This window comes from Tachysurus fulvidraco, chromosome 1, assembly GCF_022655615.1.
Source record: "Tachysurus fulvidraco isolate hzauxx_2018 chromosome 1, HZAU_PFXX_2.0, whole genome shotgun sequence".
NCBI classification, from domain to species: Eukaryota; Metazoa; Chordata; class Actinopteri; order Siluriformes; family Bagridae; genus Tachysurus; species Tachysurus fulvidraco.
In genome coordinates this window covers 13,004,316-13,023,278 of record NC_062518.1, presented here as the reverse complement: position 1 = coordinate 13,023,278, position 18,963 = coordinate 13,004,316, and the positions used below count along the sequence as shown (strand labels likewise).

The 18,963-nt window shown below is 39.3% G+C and overlaps 1 protein-coding gene across 3 annotated transcripts in view; it reads left to right on the top strand.

Moving 5' to 3' along the window:
* hoga1 (4-hydroxy-2-oxoglutarate aldolase 1) overlaps positions 1–17,752 on the top strand; it is a 49,130-nt gene extending 31,378 nt beyond the window's left edge. Inside the window, exons 4-7 of one of the 3 annotated variants that reach the window (XM_027168469.2) lie at positions 6,658–6,792; positions 11,839–11,935; positions 12,052–12,185; positions 16,899–17,752. In XM_027168469.2, the coding sequence (XP_027024270.1) occupies positions 6,658–6,792; positions 11,839–11,935; positions 12,052–12,185; positions 16,899–17,048 (516 nt within the window). In that variant the 3' untranslated portion in view covers positions 17,049–17,752. Of the gene's footprint in view, positions 1–6,657; positions 6,793–11,838; positions 11,936–12,051; positions 12,186–15,824; positions 16,711–16,898 lie in introns of those variants that run through there. The other 2 variants (XM_047818523.1, XM_047818529.1) reach the window with 2 other exon arrangements.
* The last annotated feature ends 1,211 nt before the right edge of the window (positions 17,753–18,963 follow it).

Below are 18,963 nucleotides of genomic sequence, written 5' to 3'. Positions count from 1 at the left end.
TTTACCATAAGTACAAGTATTCTTTCCATTGCTGTGATTTCTTAATTTTTGTTAATTACTATTATCTTTGTTTGTTTGTTTGATCAATGTTCAATGTTTGTACTCCTGTATGATCTAAATGGAATTCTGAAGAATTGAGTCCTTGATAAACATGGATTTTGTATATTTGTTGTTTGCATGGCCAAAAGACCTTAATCCAACAATAGGTTAAATAAAACCTCTATTGATGTAGCTAAGTAGTGTATGAAGTATCTACAGTTGATCCCTCCCTCAAATTTGTATAGCTGTTTTGTTTGTTCGAGAGACAGGGAAGCAGTTATATATTATTATCTTCAATTAGGCTGGAGAAATACACTGATTTAGCAGCACTAAGAGATTTTTTTTGTAGCCAAGGCTAAAATTTACCTTGACACCATTTACCTTCTAATTTCCTAGCTGATTGTTTTAGAGTTTGTGTGTTGTCATTGTACCAGGGTGCTAGTTTTATTAATTGAATGACTTTCTATATTTAATCCAAGGGTTAGAACAAGATCAAGAGTGTGACCTTCATTATGAGCGGCTCATATTACATTCAGGTTAACCCTTACCAAATCTAAGATGGAAACAACTGCTGTTCTCAGAGGATTAGAAGCAAGAGATCTCATATTTCAGGTTTCTCAGCGGGTGCTTTACTGAGAAGAGCAAACTTGTTAGACATGTGAAGAGGAGAAGAGTCGTGCTCCCGTAGGCAAACCTTAGAGTTAGCTTTGGTTTTGCAAATATGCCGCCAATTTTTCACCGATTCTTCCTGCTTTGAGGGCACTAATGCCGGAGTTGGAGGGTCTGACTCAGGCATCCAGATTTTCTCCTACAGAACCTATTGCTATCACTAATCCTCTATAGTATCTATAATGCCCACCCCTAAAGCTGAAATCTTCTATCAGAGAGCTAACTAAAATTCTCTTATCACAAGAAAAATTAAGGCTCATGATGGAGGAAGAATTATTAACATCCACCTCACACACTGGACAAGCCTAAAGTTTGCCACACTTAATGATTATGTACCTTTGACTTAAAGTAGATAGTAATATTAACACAGGGGTTAGCCTGGTCTCATTGGAAAGAAGAGATTCTCTAGTTTCAGAAACTCATTGACAGATTGATTCTAGGCCTTACTAGCACAAAGTTACAGAGGCTAGAATGGAAGGTTTTCATTTCCGCCTGGGTTGTTTACCTGATAAACTGATTAATCTTATTTTTCTGGAACATGTTAGGGACCAAATAACAACTGAGGGTCATAGCCACATGTCTTGGCTTTCACCAAAAAAAAATTCAAGTCGATAGACCCAAAAATGGCTTCAATAAAAATATTTTTCTACAGACATGGTCGTCTGGTCCAGCGTTTTTGTGTACTTGTTTACTGTATAACTTTGAATTAAAAGGCTGCATGCTCAGTTTAAAAGGCCTAAAACATACAGGGCCTCTCTGTCTACAAGTCTGCTGTGTAAATAGGCCTGTAACTTGACACCCTGAGCTGTGAGAGTGACAAAAGGTCAAGGATTACGCAAGAATTCTTCTGCGCAGCTTTTTCACGCAGACACTGCCAGAGAACACACGGCATGTTGCATATCGTTGGAATCGTCTGCTTATTGGCTAAAGAGCTGTATAGGTCCCGGCCTATTTCATTGCTATTGGAAGGAGTAATTGTCAGTCAAAGGCGGGTTCCCAAAAATGATGTCATGACATCATTGGCTTCCCAGCCGTCTATCTCTGCCATACAAGCACCGATTGGCTCAAATGAGGGCTTGTTTGATTTGTTAGGCCCTGGGCTATAAATATGATGTAGACTTAAAATTTTTGAATATCCCAATGAGAAGTTAGAGCGGCAAAACGAGATGATGGCGCACTACTGTTTCCAGTTTTCAGAACACTAACGGAATATTTGCGGCGCGACCACAGCGTTTTGGATTAAAAGGCTTACAGATTTCAATTCCTTGGACCTGTGTGGATTTTTGTGGATTATTTGTTTTGGAATATATTACCCCAGTGAAGAAAGAGACGCGTCTAAAGGTAAGGGAAAAACCGGTCTAGCGCCACCTAGGTCAGTTTTGTCAAATTTTTTTCTAATAGTATGAAGGCTGTGAATCATATTATGCTTTGTGTGTGGGCTTAAAAATATTGAGAGTAAAAACTTTACTAGGTAAATAGGTTTTTTCGTGTTTTTAGAGGATTTGATGCTTTAAAGATGAAATTAAGCTTGTTTCTGGGTCATCCCCTAGTGGTCACTTTGACTTCGGCCGTAAGAGTTTAAACAGGCTTTAAACACGCCATTTTGTTTCACGCTATTTATCACACGGCCGCCGCCATTTTGGCTCTAGCTCAAACACACACACATCGCCATTTTGGCTCTGAACCGCATTAATGAACTCCTTTTGTGTCCATTTTAGCTTTTCTTTTGCTGTTTCTTTGTACATATGTTCATGGATTTAACAATTTAATCGTGAATTTAACAAAACTAACAAAATAACTTTTTTAAACCAAAGTAATTGCATTTCTCGGTACTATCATGCATAACAACATCATAACTCATTTAATGTCATTTTTAAGTGATTGACAAACCATATTTTTGCTCACCTGCAGAGAAATAACAGAGACACGTTTGTGCTGTGAGCTCTTTCAATGTTTAATAAACTCTGACCTGAGCTCTGCAACCTCTGTATCTCAGAAACACTAGACGCCCTCTACAGGAGGCAAGGATAATGACCAATTAAAGGTACACCCAACATTATATTAATGAGTCCAATACGCAGAACAATATCAGGTATATGTCAAAAACTGTATGTCTCTACAATTTTATTTTGTCGGGTGTCTATTTTTCTTTACCTTTATTTCTTGGCCCTCTACACATTTCATTAGGCACAGTATTGAACTGTGTCAATTTTGTTGCTCTGTATGTTTATTTGCTGCATTTGCTTTAATGTACATGAATGCTTTGCATTTTTGAGCATCTGATATGATGTGGGACTACAGTATGTGTACATCATCCAATCAAGTTTATTTGTTTCACGAGTGAATTGGAAGCATCCGTGCCAATGAATGCAGGGGGGTGGGGCCGAGAGTACGAGGAAGCACGCGAGCGGAGGGAGTCTTGAAGAAGTGCGCATGATGGGCGAGCTGGAGAAATATAAAGAAAAAGGAATTGTTTGATAATGAAAAGGAGTTCTAACTATTTTAAGTTCTAACATTTTTCTGGACTCTATAAACTGAGTGGAGCTGGTCGCGAACATTGCGGTCTCACCGGCGAACAGCGGATGTTTCACGTACCTTGCAGCTTATGCTAACAACGCTTAGCTACACAAGCTAGTTACACGAGCTTGAGCATCACGCTAAACATGGATTGTGAGCCACATTTGTTGAGCTGGAGTTTTGCGGGCAAAAGGATACCACGAAACATCACTTCGGCCATGAGGACAGACATTTTGTGAAGCAGAGGACCGGAAAGTAGTGAGTGAGAAGCTAAATAATAGCTATTGAACTCTTCAGCTTGGCGAGTTGTATAACGTGCACCAACGGGCCCAAAGACAAGCGATTTGAGAACTATTACATTTGTTGTCTTTTATTTCATTTGAAGGCCTTATGAAGGATAAGTTTGATGTTCAGGTGTTATATTTCTGGAAATTGGCCTTGAAGCTGCAGTCTGATTATTGCAGGAAATAAATAATAAACTCTTATTTGTTTCTATGTTGTTGTAACTGGGTGTAGTGGCAACTCATTCACACACATACACATACACCCGTACGAACACACATACACACCCGCATGCATACCCACACACGCACGCACACACACACACACACCAAGTTTAGAACATAGTACAGCTACTGTATTTTCATGTTCTGGTGATATACATTACGCACTGCTCCCTACCAGTAAGTGTAGTAATCACCAGTGAAGGCACTGCGCTACTGGATATTAATGGAATTTCTTCGTTAGCCACCTCAAGTACTATTTCCGGGTTTTATTGTAATTCTATGTAAGTACAGGGAGATCAGCCAGTTCACCATTCCACCGCTGAGAATCCTCCTGCTGGGCCATTGTTATGTATATTGTAGTTTAACCCTAAATATCTAGCTAGTCAGGTGGTATTAGCTATGGGCCGTTGTTGCCCATGTTTCAGGTGATGATCACGGGTGAAAAAGGGGTTACATATACATTTTTGTTTTTGTATATACTGTATATTACATTGTCGTTATTCTTTTTATATATTTTTTGCTGCTGTAACATAGAAATTCCCCCATTGTGGAAAAAATAAACGAAATATATTATATCTTAAACATAAGGTTTTATGTGTTTGACAAAAATACCCTCAGTGGTCTGCGTTGAGCTGAGCTCCACTGAACACCATTGGAATTAATTGGAACGTTGATTGCTAGTTAGAACTACGCAAACTATATCAGTGGTTACTTAATATTTTGCAGCCACAAACTTTTTTTAATAAAACATTTGGATTTGAATAAACAGTGTGATTTACAGAATCAAATGATGAGATACAAGATCTCAATGAGTAAGCAAGAAAAAGTGAGCTAATAATGCTAATAATACTAAAAGATATTTTATTATATCTATCTGTCTATCTCTCTCTCTCTCTCTCTCTCTATATATATATATATATATATATATATATATATATATATATATATATATATATATATATATATAATAGACAGATAGATAGATAGATAGTTGGATAGATATATAATACATAAATGATATATATGATATGTGTACAATACAGTGACCATGGTTTCCTTGCAAAAACAATGAAAAAAAGTATTTTTCTATTTTCTGGCTAGTTTTAGCCTATTATGAAATTTTGCTGAAATCTGGCAACTTGTTTAACCTGTACTGTCTTTGTCTTGTACATGAAATCACATCTGTGGAAAAGGCATGTCTAAATTCACTCAAAATTTGTTGTATTCTGTATGAGTGAATGTTGATGACATTCAACTGCCAATTACAGGGTGACTCTAAAAATGACTAGATAGTAGCTTATTGCCTAAGTCATGTGCGATAATTGTTCGAATCAGAATCAGATTTATTGGCCAAGTGTGTTGACACACACAAGGAATTTGGTTCCAGCAGTTTGTGACTCTCAAAAGTACAGACATAAATAACACTATACTATACAAACTAAACAAGAAAACAATGCAGACGATGAGATACAATATAAACAGGATGAGTATAAGATATGAATATAGAATGATTAAAATATATAAAATTTGAATATAGAATATGAGTGATCAGTTATGTACATAGTGTGGGAGTGCAAATAGCAATATTGTGCAATATTATGCTTTTGTACAATATACAGCAGCAGTAGTGTGTAATATACAGAGGATTTGATGATTGAAAGTTCTAATAATGCAGTACTTATGATAAGAAGCAGTGAATATAATTATGGTGAGTTGTTGATCAGGGTGATTGCCTGAGTCATACAAGTCATGGAAAGTGGGCCGGGGGGCGCCAATTATTTTTTCTGCTGTTTTTACTGTGCGTTGCAGTCTGTTTCTGTCCTGTTTTGTTGCTGCACCAAACCAGATAGTGATGGATGAGCACAGGACTGATTCAATGACTGCAGTGTAGAACAGCATTAACAGCTCCTGTGGCAGACCATACTTCCTTAATTGGTGTAGAAAATACATCCTCTGCTGGGCCTTTTTGATGATGGCATTTATGCTGCACTCCCATTTCAGGTCTTGGGAAATGGTAGTGCCCAGAAACTTGAAGGCCTCCGCAGATAACACTGGGCCGTTGGATATTGTGAGGGGGAGTTATTAATGCATAAATGTATAAGGGCATCTGCCAAATGCTGTAAATGTAAATGCTGTAAATGTAGTGTTGAGGGGTCCTTCCTAAAGTCCACAATCATCTCCACAGTTTTGAGGGTGTTTAGCTCCAGACTGTTCTGACTGCACCATAGCACCAGCTGCTTCACCTCCTGCCGGTATGCAGACTCCTCGCCATCTTGGATGACACTGATGAGCATAGTATCATCTGCAAATTTCAGGAGTTTAACAGTTTGGTCACTTCAAATGCAGTCATTAGTGTATAGGGAGAATAGCAGTGGGGATAGGACACATCCCTGTGGAGCGCCAGTGCTGATTCTCTGAATGCTGGAGGTGACACCTTCCAGTCTCACCTGTAGTTTCCTGTCTGTCTGGAAGCTGGTGATCCACTGACAGATGGAAGGGGGTACAGTGAGCCTTAGGAGTTTGGAGTGGAGAATTTCCGGAATTATAGTATTAAAAGCTGAACTAAACACAACAAACAGACTCCGGGCATATGTCCCTGGGCAGTCCATGTGTTGCAGAATGTAGTGCAGTCCAATGGTCATGAATTACTGCTGCTCATAAATTTTACTCAAATTGATAATTTCACTGAAATTCTGCAAAAGGAGTTTTAGATTAGACATGACTTCAATAACATGAAATTATTTCAATTGCTGAGACAAAAAATAGATTTCAACAAATATGATTACAACCATAATGCATTAATTCCTATAGTTGAATGTCCATTGTTAGTTCACTTGCATATTTCCTTATTTCCATAATTTAGGGTGGGGGTGGTGGTGATGTGTAAGTTTTTATTGATGGTAATACTCTACTCTTTATCACACAGGTAGCAGATTCCAGTCCGGTACCCATTGTTCTGTATAGTGTGCCAGCGAACACCTTTCTGGACCTGCCTGTGGATGCAGTGGTGAAGTTATCTCAGCATCCAAATATAGTTGGCATCAAAGATAGTGGTGGAGATGTAAGAGTGACTGTCATTAATCATTCATAGAAACACTCCAATAATCTGCTTATTATCCATGAGAAATAATGTTATTATCTAAAATTGTATTAATTGGCTCACTCAGAGTGGAGAAATGGGTAAGTGTTGCGGCCCAAGTGCCCCTGTCAAAGACTAGGGAGGCTGATCAGTGTGACCTTGGGTCTATCATCTCTGCCAGGTGGTCTAAGAAATAATCCTGTCTGAAGTTCCTAGGACCATCCTTCCCAGGGCAGTTTGCCTACTTACGCATCTGTCATTTCGAGGGTCAGTGGGGTCTACCGCCACACACCTTTACTTGCACAGATCTTGGTCAGCACTTGCCAGCATGCTTTCTTTGGGTTGACACCTCTTTCAGACAATTTGGCAGTATGGGAAATTCTCCCCGTTGTGTCTCAGTGGGTCCTATATACTGTAGCTTCTGGCCATAGAACATGTTTGCCTAACAGATTGGAACTCTGGTATTTTATTGTGTCCAATTTTGGACCTTCAGGCACTGAACTGTACTCTGAAGACTTACAAGTTTATGATGCTCATGATCAAGTTTATTACTTATCATAGATCAGGTCTTAGGACTGGTTTGTGACAATAGAGCACAATAGCGCCTATTTTTATATAGGCACTCTGCCAGAGCACAGGAAGTTCATCAGGTTTGCTTTCGGCTGCAAAGCTTAACAGAATTGTGTTAATCTGTTTGGTCTCGCAATATCACCACACACATTTATGAAGTGCATGGAAACTGCCTTGGCACTGCTTGTCTCCAGGGCATCTGTGTACTGAATTACCTCAATGACTGGCTCATTCTGGCCCAATTAAAGGCTGTCGCAGACAGTCATTGAGATGCTGTGCTTGCCCATATGAGGTTTCTAGGCCACAGGTTGAACCCAGAGAAGTGTGTGCTTTCTCCTTCTCAGACAACCACCTTTCTGGGGTAGTCTGGGATTCCACCTTGATGCAGGCACATCTGTCTTGCATTTCGGAGAGTCTTTCAACAAATGTCTCACTTTCTCACAGGGTCTCTGGGAGGGCCCTTATCTCTCTTGGCACATAAATTGCCAAGAGTGTCCTATTGATGTTCTGTTACCAGTCCACTCCTGCTCTCTCACGGCCTCTGGCACAGTCATTGAACAGTGTGTGGTGGCATGGGTATTTAGTTTCCCATAGAGTCAGCCTTAATGCAGCATTGAGTTCCTTCGAAAGGGAACTACACCATGTTACATATGTAACCTGGTTTTCGCAACAGTCCACAGGGACACAGGGAATTTAATAGTAGAGCTGGGTTAGCACAAATTGGGCTAGATACATCAGAATGCTGTTCATTGACTGTAGCTCTGCATTCAATACAGTCCTCCCCACTGTACTGATCACTAAGCTCAGTGACCTGGGTATTTGCACCTCTACTTGCAGATGGATTCTGGACTTTCTCACCAACAGACCTCAATCTGTTAGGTTGGGAAACCAGGTCCCCTCAACCCTCATTCTGAACACTGGCATCCCGCAGGGCTGTGTCCTGAGCTCATTACTCTACTCCCTGTTCACCCACAATTGTGCTCCTGTGTATAACTCCAACATCTTCATCAGGTATGCAGATGACACCACCATAGTCGGCCCGATCGACAACAACGACAAATCGGCCTACAGGGAAGAGGTCCGAAATCTGTCAGCATGGTGTGCCAACAACCTGACCCTCAACGCCACCAAGACCAAAGAGCTCATTGTGGACTTTCGGAAATCCAACAGCAGGAGACATCTACAGTACCAGTGAACATCAACGGAACTGAGGTAGAGCAATTCTCCAGCTTTAAGTTCCTGAGAGTTCACATCTCTGAGGATCTGTCCTGTCAGCAGAACACTTCAGTTCTGGTTAAAAAAGCACAACAACGCCTGTACTGCTTGAGAAGTCTCAAGAAATCCCCGGGGATTTTAACGAGTTTCTACCGCTGCACCATCGAAAGCATTCTGACCAACTCCATCACCATATGGTATGGAGGCTCCACTGTGTGTATGTAAAGCCCTGCAAAGGGTGGTCAAAACCGCCCAAAGCATCACTGGCACCCAACTACCTGCCATTGAACACATTCACCACAGCGGATGTCTGCGCAGAGCTCACAAGATTATCAAGGACTCTTCACATCCCACTCATAAACTGTTTAACCTCCTTCCATCAGGAAGGAGATACAGGTTCAGGGACAGCTTTTTTCCATCCACCATCACACTACTGAACTCTACACTACACCGCTAGATCACTACAAAACAAACACAAAACAAAACACTGTATATAACCTCTGTACAATACATGTACATATTACATAGTTTATCTTTTTTACTCCTCATTATATATGCACTATTTATTTTATCTATATGTATCTTTATATCATTACTGTACATTTTGCCCAATTATACCACTTGCTGTAAATATGCTAGATATTTATCTGCACTTTTGCACAACTGCTACATTTTGCACTTTAATGCAATGACAAAGTTCTATCTATCTATCTATCTATCTATCTATCTATCTATCTATCTATCTATCTATCTATCTATCTATCTATCTATCTATCTATCTGTTGACTATCAACAGTCTAAAGCTGTGCCTCATTTTAATGCTGGAATACTATACCAGGTAATGTATGTAACATGGTTCCCTATTTAGGTGATGATTCCCTATGATGCTGCATCATGGCTGACACTATGGGAGCGCCTCTTTGTCTGAAATTCTGTGTATAAATCACACTGATTTATCAGCTCGGTAGGTAATGTGATGAAGCAGAGTGTGCGAGCTATACAATAAAATGGCATCTATGCCATTACTCTAGCTTGTACATGTCTGAAGGGTGGAAGTGGATGCCTGGAGCATGGAAAGTGATGCATCATCTCATTTCCTTCACAGGGAACTGGGTTTCGTATGTAATCTAATGTAGTTCTCTTTGATGGGAACTTGACACTGCATCATGGCCATAGCTATGGGAATGCCAATGCCAACACCACCACATGCTGGATGCCATCTTGGTGAGAGGAGAACATAACTGCAGATGTGCTGGGCTGCAACAGCATCTGGAGTGCCTGCTGACACATTGTTCAGGATCAAATAGCACGATCAATTAGTTTTTGTGGAGTAAGGTTTTGTTGTTCATGCTAAATGGACATCCACAGTAGTTGGACAATTTTTTAGTGACATTACTAACATCCACAGGGCAGGTTTGAAGGTATCACAATTAGGAATGTACCGATACCACTTTTTCTCTTCCGATCCAATACCAGCGTTTGCCGGTATCGGCCGATACCGATCCGATATCTGCGTTCTTTTCTACCTTTAAAACTAAAGAATGTATACAACTCGCTTAGTAATTACGATTTATTTGTGTCTGACAAAGAAATACAAAAATGCCCATTACTGGAAGAAAAATGAATGAACAAGAAACCTTAAAGTATTAATGCAGTAGCAAACAGTACTTTTAACAATCTAAACCATATGTACTGCAATTATTAAATTAAATTATTTTCTGAAGAAAAGGCAATATTGGAATTTAAAAGATAATACAGATCTACAAATGTTATGTATCAAGATTAGAATCTAGAAGATCTAATCATAACGTACAAACATGAACATTAAAATAACCTTTGGCCATGTTAATGTTGTTCAACACATGTAGATGTCAGGAAATACAGTGAAATTTGTCACCTCATAATCATCTTTTGATTAACCCAAATGCCTCCTAATGAATAGCAAAATGGAAAATATTTTTTTTCTACTCCATTACTTTTGCAAGTGACTATAAACACACTGATCAGCCATAACTGTACTAGTGACATGAGATACATTAATTATCATTTTTATAACTTAATTTATACTTTTAATTTTTATTCTATTTCTATGCTTCTGTAAAGCTGTTTTGAGACAATGCCAAATGTTAAAATTGCTATACAACTAAATTGAACTAAATTGAATTTCAGTGGCTCCTTTCAAGGGGAATTGATTGTCTCAGTTTTCAAAGATGATCTAATGAAAAAAGAAAAAAGTAATTGTGATGGCTAATCTAGGACTGACCACCCCCAAAGTGACAGGTCTGTTGGAAGTTCCTGGTATGCAGTGAACAAAAAAATATCAAAGGAAAGGCCACTGATGGACCCACACCAAGATCATGATGTGTGCATAGAGTGAAAGCTAGACTGTTTGGTCCTATCCCACCCAACGGTTCTGTACCACACATTACTGAACAAAATCATGCCAGCATTGATAAAAATGGTATTGGTCTGGCATAGTCTGCAGCAATGCAGCTCCATACCTATGTTACCTAGCCTTGATTGTTTCATTATGTGAATGTATTGCCGCAAACTTATCAGAGTGCCTATTGTGACTGCTCCACCACCACCAAAAGTGGACAGAAGGAACAGTGGAAGAATTTGGTCTGATGAATCACATTTTCCCGTACATTATGTGCATAGCCATGCATGTGCATTGCTTATCTGAGGAAGAGGTTCCGCTTAATTACCTAAACATAGTAGCAACATGGCATATCCCTTCTGCAACATTATTCCTACTTTTCAGACTAAAAGAGGCCACTGCAGGTTGCCATAAAGAGGTGTATTTGGTCTGCAACCATGTTGAGGTGGATGGTACATGTATCATCCGCACGAATGCCAGGACCCAAGGTTTCCAAGCAAAGCATTGCATAATTCACTGCCTCCGCGAACTTGTCTTTTTCAAATCCTTTTTATATTTCTACCCAAGTAAGTGACACGCAAACCTGGGCATATACATGATCTAAAAAAAGGTAGTTTATCAGACCAGGCCACCTTTCTCCAATGCTCCATGGTCTTGTTCTGATGCTCACATGGGCTCAGCATGACTAACACTGTGATTTGTCTATAGCTTGCCTCTGATGCAACTAGCCTGCACTGCCCTCATATTATTGTTAATCAGTTTAAATTTTGTGAATTTATTAAATGTATTCAGGTAAATACTGTATATATGGGTAAAACAATTTAGTCCATTAAATTTTCTTTCTTTTTTCCACATTGTGATAGATTACAAGAATAAGTCTGATTGTATACAAAACCAGATCACATGATTTCCAGGTGTTGGCAGGATCAGCTGGGTTCCTCATGGCTGCATATTCAGTAGGTAAGGCTATATATATATACAAAAATTATAGTACCCTTATCTTAATACACACACAAACACACACACACATTTATATTTACCTTACTGTAACTGTTCATTCTTTCTTTAATTTGAAGGTGCTGTCGGGGGTGTGTGTGCCTTAGCAAATGTTTTGGGTCAGCAGGTGTGTGAGCTAGCACAGTTGTGTACATCAGGACAATGGGACAAAGCCAGGGAACTCCAATACCGTCTCATTGAACCAAACACAGCGGTGAGGTTCAAATAATCATTTTACTTGATGGTGCAAATAGTTTTAAAAATTATGCAAGGAACTTGGGTCTTATTTGGCTGACAGCTTGTATCCACTATAATTAAAATTGTTACATGTGGCAAGAATGTTAAAATAGGTCAATGTAGTTCTCTTATTAATTCAAAGAGTACATATACATTACACAAACTAGGGTTCATCAAATTTCATTATATTCCCTGACACCTTTTTAAAGACACCATCTTTAAAGTGATCTTTCAAAATTTTGACTTTAAATTTTGAAAGATCACCTTAAAGACGGTGTATAGAATTTATGGTCATGTTTAAATTGCTTATTTTTTCAATACATTTAAAGCATTTAGCAGATTCTCTTATATAGTGCAACCTACCGGGTCAGTGGTGGCTCGAGTGGTTAACCCTCCCTGCTCCAGGGGCACTGTACCACAGCTGCCTCTGCAATCTGACCCTAACTTATATAATTAGGATATGTGAAGAAAAGAAGTCCACTGTGCTGTAATGTACAGCCATGACCAAAAGTTTTGACAATGACACAAATATTAATTTTCACAAAGGCTGCTGCTTCAGTGTTTTTAGGTCTTTTTGCAGATGTTAATATTGTATACTGAAGTATAATTTCAAGCATTGTAATTGCAATGCAAGTGTCAGAGGCTTTTATTGACAATTACTTTACGTTTGTGAAAATAAACAATATTTGCAGTGTTGACCATTCTTTTTCAAGACCTCTGCAATTAACCCTGGCATGCTGTTAATCCACTTCTGGGCAACACCCTGACTGATGGCAGCCCATTATTGCATAATCAATGCATATAGTTTGTTAAAATTTGGGGGTTTTTGTTTGTTCACCTACCTTTTGAGAATTGACCACAAATTCTCAATGGGATTAAGGTCTAAGGTCTTAAGGTTTCCTGGCCATAGACACAGTTTCTTCCCTGAGCCACTTAGTTATATTTTTTGCTTTATGGCAAGGTGTCCATCAGACTGGAAGAGGCATCATCACCAAACTGTTCTTGGATGGTTGGGAGAAATTGCTCTTGGAGGATATTTTCGTACCATACGGCAAAATTGTGAGTGAGCCCACTCCCTTGCATGAGAATCCCCACACATGAATAGTCTCAGGATGCATTACTGTTGGCATGACACAATACCGATAGTAGGGTACCCTTTCTTCTCTAGACAAGCTTTTTTCCAGATGCCTCAAACAATCGTAAAGGGGATTCATCAGAGAAAATGACATTTACATCATTTGGCAGACGCCCTTATCCAGAGCGACTTACAAAAGTCTCCACCATTGGATACATTAACTTTAGTTCACTGGGTTACATACTTAAGATACCATGAATCTAAAACACTGTTCAAAGATTATATATATATATATATATATATATATATATATATATATATATATATATACACACACATACATAGTGTTATGCGAGAGACAGAAGTGGAAGCCAGAGTGAAAGTAAACAGAGTTTATTCAGAAAAAACACGTAACTCGCAGGAACTAATGAGTAATCCTGTGGTCCGAGGAGGAAGCGCGGCCCACAAAATCCTGAGTTGAAATGAAGAGCAGTCTGTGTAAAATCCTGGTGAGCGCTTGGGAGAAGCTGAACATGCACATGGGAGTGTCGAGGAATGCACAGCAGAACCATAGATAATAACAGACGATGAGTGAGGGTGAGAGAGAGGTATATATATGGTTGGGTGATGAGTGTGTAACAAGAGTCAGGTGTGTGGCATTAGTAAGCCGGCGAGCAGCTCCTTGCGGGCGGGGCACGCACAGGAGATGAATCAGGGAGCTCCCTGACACAGGTTTTCAACTATCTTAATTTTTCCCCAGTTCTCAGCAGTCCAATCCCGGTACCTTTTGCAAAATATCAGTCTGTCCCTGATATTTTTCCTGGAGAGAAGAGGCTTTTTTGCTTCAAAAGACTTCACCTCACTATGCATGCAGATGCACTCACATTAGCCTGCTGCTATTCCTGAGCAAGCTCTGCACTGGAAGTTCTTTATAATACAATAAATGGTAGGTGCAACCATACTAACAGCAATAACCTTGTCTGTGAATCCCTTTTTGTGCAAAGCATTGATGACTGCACATGCTTCCTTGCAGGTAAAAATGTTCAAGCACCACCCTCCTTTTGATCTTGTTATTTTAACTTAATCAGCATGACACAGTGATCTCCAGCCTTGTCCTAGTCAACACTCTCACCTGTGTTAATGAGAATCACTGACATAGTATCAGCTGGTCCTTTTGTGACATAGTATCAGCTGGTCCCCAAGACTTAAATGCATTTGAAATGTTTTTTTTTGTTTTGTTTTTGTTTGGGGGGGGGGGGGGATTAAGTTCATTTTCATGGCAAAGAGGCACTTTTCAATTAATTGCAATTCATCTGATTACTCTTCATTACGTTCTGGAAAATATGCAATTTACCATCATAAAAACTGAGCCAGCAGACTTTGTGAAAATGAATATAAGTTTCATTCTCAAAATGAAAAGTCTTCTTTATATTATAAAGATTATAATGACTTCTATGCACCAATTTTATTTCATTTAATTCAGAAGTGCTTCAGGATGTCAAAAAGTATGCAAATGCAGGGGTTCTTCTTTATTGACAAAGAAAGTACAAAACATGGTGAAAGGTCACAAACAGAATAAGCTCATTATACTAAATGTGGCTAAGTACATGACTATGGCTTGTCTAATACAAACAAAAGTTTCAGACATAACAAAGTTGGGCAAAACACAGGCCTCAAAAATATGATAAACTAGGCTAGGTAATGTTATGAATAAACGAAATGACATGACATGGACAAAGCCAGGACAGGAAACAAGAAGGCACGTGACAAAATAAATAAACAAAAGTAAACATTGCCTCTGGAATGGTGTATGGCCTGAATAGATAGTGAAGTTTTGTCCCAGCAAATAGTATCAGAGGGTAAGGACCAGACACTTCTTCTTCAATGGGGAACCTCTCTGGAATGGGGCCATGTGACTTCAAAAGAGCCTTGCCACTAGAGTAATATAGAGCTTGACAGCAGTAGCAAAATGAGTACTTTATCTCCAAAGTAAATTATCATAGCCAAGCACCCCATTATACAGCCAGTATTGATGTTCTTGTAGCTGTAGAAAATTCTCCAGTAATAAGTGAGAGATAACACACCAGAGATAAAAAAAAAAGTACCTCCACCATGCAAGCCCTAAGATGTAGTGTAAAGGCATTGCTTCTCGGTCTAGCCTTAGCCACTAAAACTTAAACAAAGTGATGCCCTTATGCAGCCTGTTCTGATTGCCCAACAAGGTATATCCCAATTCTTATAAAGTGGATAGACCTCTTTCTGTAATGAGTGCAGTGGTGTTTTTGAGGTGACCAGCGGATTCACCAGCTGACATTTTCCGCTGTGAATGCCTAGCTAATTGAAACTAATTAAAATTTTTCAATGTTTAATCCTGTGCTAAATGCTATGTCATCAAGTTATTATGAGCTGTCTTAAAAAAACTATTTATGATGACTCTTAAAAAATATATTAAAGAGAGTGCATATTGTTGTATTTGCTCAGCATGAATTATTTCACTTGGTCAAAGGTGTGCCAGAGTGTTTTGTCTCGCATCTGATATAGTGGGAAATCTCCAGTGGTGCTCAGGTGGGCCATGCCTCTACCCCAAAAAATCTGGCAAGCAGCTCCTCACACTGTCCCAGGGAGAATGCAGAATGGTTGACTATGCACTCAAGCTCAGACAGCAGGGATTGGCTGGAACATATGATGTTGAAGCCTGAGTATGCTCACCATGCTCACATGCTGCCATGAGCAACTTAATTTCTCTGTTTGACCTAACCATCCACCTAAATCACCTGTTTTTCAACAGGTGACTTCCTTGAAACAGACCAGCTCAGGCGGGTTCAGCTTGATGCAGCTGAGTGAAAGAGAGAGAGAGAGAGAGAGAGAGAGAGAGAGAGAGAGAGAGAGAGAGAGAGAGAGAGAGAGAGAGAGAGAGACTAGATGGAGAACGACTGCAGTCAAAGTTGAATATCAGCAATGCTACTGCATGGCAAGGCCATTGTTGCAAATCCTTTAAATTGGAAAAATATATAGCATACACTACTCTATATAGATACATACATAATTGATCCCAGAGTTACACTCCTTAACAGGGAAAGCATTCACCAATTCAACATCTCCACTGACACACTGCCTCAACTGTTGACTATTTAGGCCATCAAAAGGGGGACGATAGCTCCAGCTGCAGGCTACCACCTCTTCTAAGCACCCAGTCATTCTGGGCATATTGTTGATGAAACTCCACAACCAGCTGGTCACAATACTGACTCAGCCATTGCATTCACAGACCTGAGTTATGTTAGCTTCATGTTATCTGACCTACCATGGACACCATGCCTGTTTAATGTTTTCCATTTGGTAGATTCATGAACAGAGATGTTAAGTAGTTTCGCCTTTTTATTTTTTATTTATTTTTTTTTTATTATTAAATTTCTTTAAGCCTTTAGCTGTCACTCTATGAGTAGCCTTACTATATTGTATCCATTTATAAACAATTTTCAAACAATAGACAGATGAATTGCATCATTGTCAGATTTCCATGCTTATTATGTCATATAACATTATAATAAGACAAAATTAATTACCTCATAGTTAACATTTCATTTTTAAACACTATTGTCTGCATTTTGATAGGTCACAAGGAAGTTTGGCATACCTGCTCTAAAGCAAGCAATGGAGTGGTTTGGATACCAGGGTGGTGTATGCCGCTCCCCTCTGCAGCCTTTATCCAAGGTGGAGTTAGAAAATCTTCAAGCTGACTTCGCCATAAATGGGTGGCTGTAGATGAACTAGATTAGTGTACACCAATTATACATAATTTGTATTAATTGTGAGATCATCCAGATTATTGTAACATGTAATGTTCAGCAAAACAGAGAAAGAAAAGAAATTGCAAATGCAACACACTCCCTCAACTGCATTGCTGGTCCCAGACAATAAATTGTAATGCTGAAAGTTTAATTAATTAATATAGTTTTAAATTATATCTGACACTATTGGAATAATGTAGAAAGCAGGTTTGGAACAATCAAATTTCTGTTGCTCAGGCTCACAGAAGGAGAGTGGCACACAGGAGTAGCAGATTAAATAGGTACATCTGATAAATATCGACAATGTTATATTAATGAGTTTTTCTCTTGTTAGTAGGCTGAGCATGCTTGTGTAAATAAAGCAGCAAAATACTACTCGGAATCCTGCTGAAGTCACAACTGCTGTCATTTATCAACAACATTATTCTAAGATATCCAACAATACAAATGAGGTATAAGCATAACACTTGCATTACTTACTTAAGATTGCAATAATTTGAAATACTTGCTAAGACACATGATAGTGTAGACTCATGATAGATTAGGACTTAATCAAACTGTTTCATAATAGTCCAAAAGTACCAATGTCTTCAACAATCTTAAAGATAAAATATGCAGACGATGAATAAATAAACTGAAATGAAATGTAACTGCATTAAATCTAATTTAATATGTTTATTGTTGCTAGTTTCTTCTGTGCATGTACTCTTCACATACACCTTTACCATACATGCCTACCTTAATGGTTTTAGCTAGTACTTTTTAAAGTGCACAAATAAATGAAAAAAATGAAGAAAAAAAAAAAGAAAAAAAAAATGAAAAAAAAAAAAAAAAACGAAATGCTATAAATTAAATGCTTGAGACACACCAACATGGATATATATATACACATCAACAGATCATTGTTGTGCTCCTCAAACCATTCCTAGAACTATTTTTTACTTTTGTAGTCAGTGTGCTCACCTCTTCTCTGTAGGCCGTCTCATCATTGTCGGTGATCAGGCCTATCACTGTTTTGTCGTCAGTGAATTTGACGATGACGTTGGAGCTGTGTGTGGCTGCACAGTCGTATGTGTACAGGGAGTACAGGAGTGGGCTGAGGACACAGCCCCAAGGAGCACCAGTGTTGAGGGTTTGTAGGGAGGAAGTGATGCTGCCCATTCTTACCACCTGACTTCTGCCTGACAGGAAGTCCAGAATCCAGCTACACAGATATCTGTATAGTCCCAGAGTCTGGAGCTTCGCAACAAGTGTGGCAGGCACTATAGTGTTAAATGCTGAGCTGTAGTCCACAAACAGCATTCTCACATAGGTGTTTTTATTTTCCAGGTGGGAGAGAGCAGTGTGTAGAGTGAAAGCGATAGCATCGTCTGTGGAACGGTTGCTATGATATGCAAATTGCAGCAGGTCCAGTGAGGCAGGCAGCACAGAGCAGATGTAATCTCTGATGAGTCTCTCAAAGCACTTGTTGAAGATGAGTGTGAGAGCAAATGGCCTCCAGTCATTTAGGCATGTGATTTTATTTTTCTTTGGTATGGTCACAATGGTGGATTTTTTTTAAACACAATGGAACCACAGACAGACAAAGGGAGAAAATGTCTGTGAAGACACCGGCTAGTTGGGATGCGCATGCTTGGAGCACACAGCCTAGGATGCCATCAGGACCCACAGCCTCTTTACCCGTAGGAAGGATCGGGTTACATCCGCGACAGAGACGGAGAGTGCACTCAAATCTTCTGCAGTAGCCGCCGCGGGAGCGCTCTTTGTGTGATCGGGGTTGTGAGCCTCGAAACGAGCATAAAAGTTATTTAACTCATCCGGTAGAGAGGCGGCATTGTTCACAATAGCTGGTTTGTTCCCTTTAAAGTCCATGATGTTGTTGATGCCCT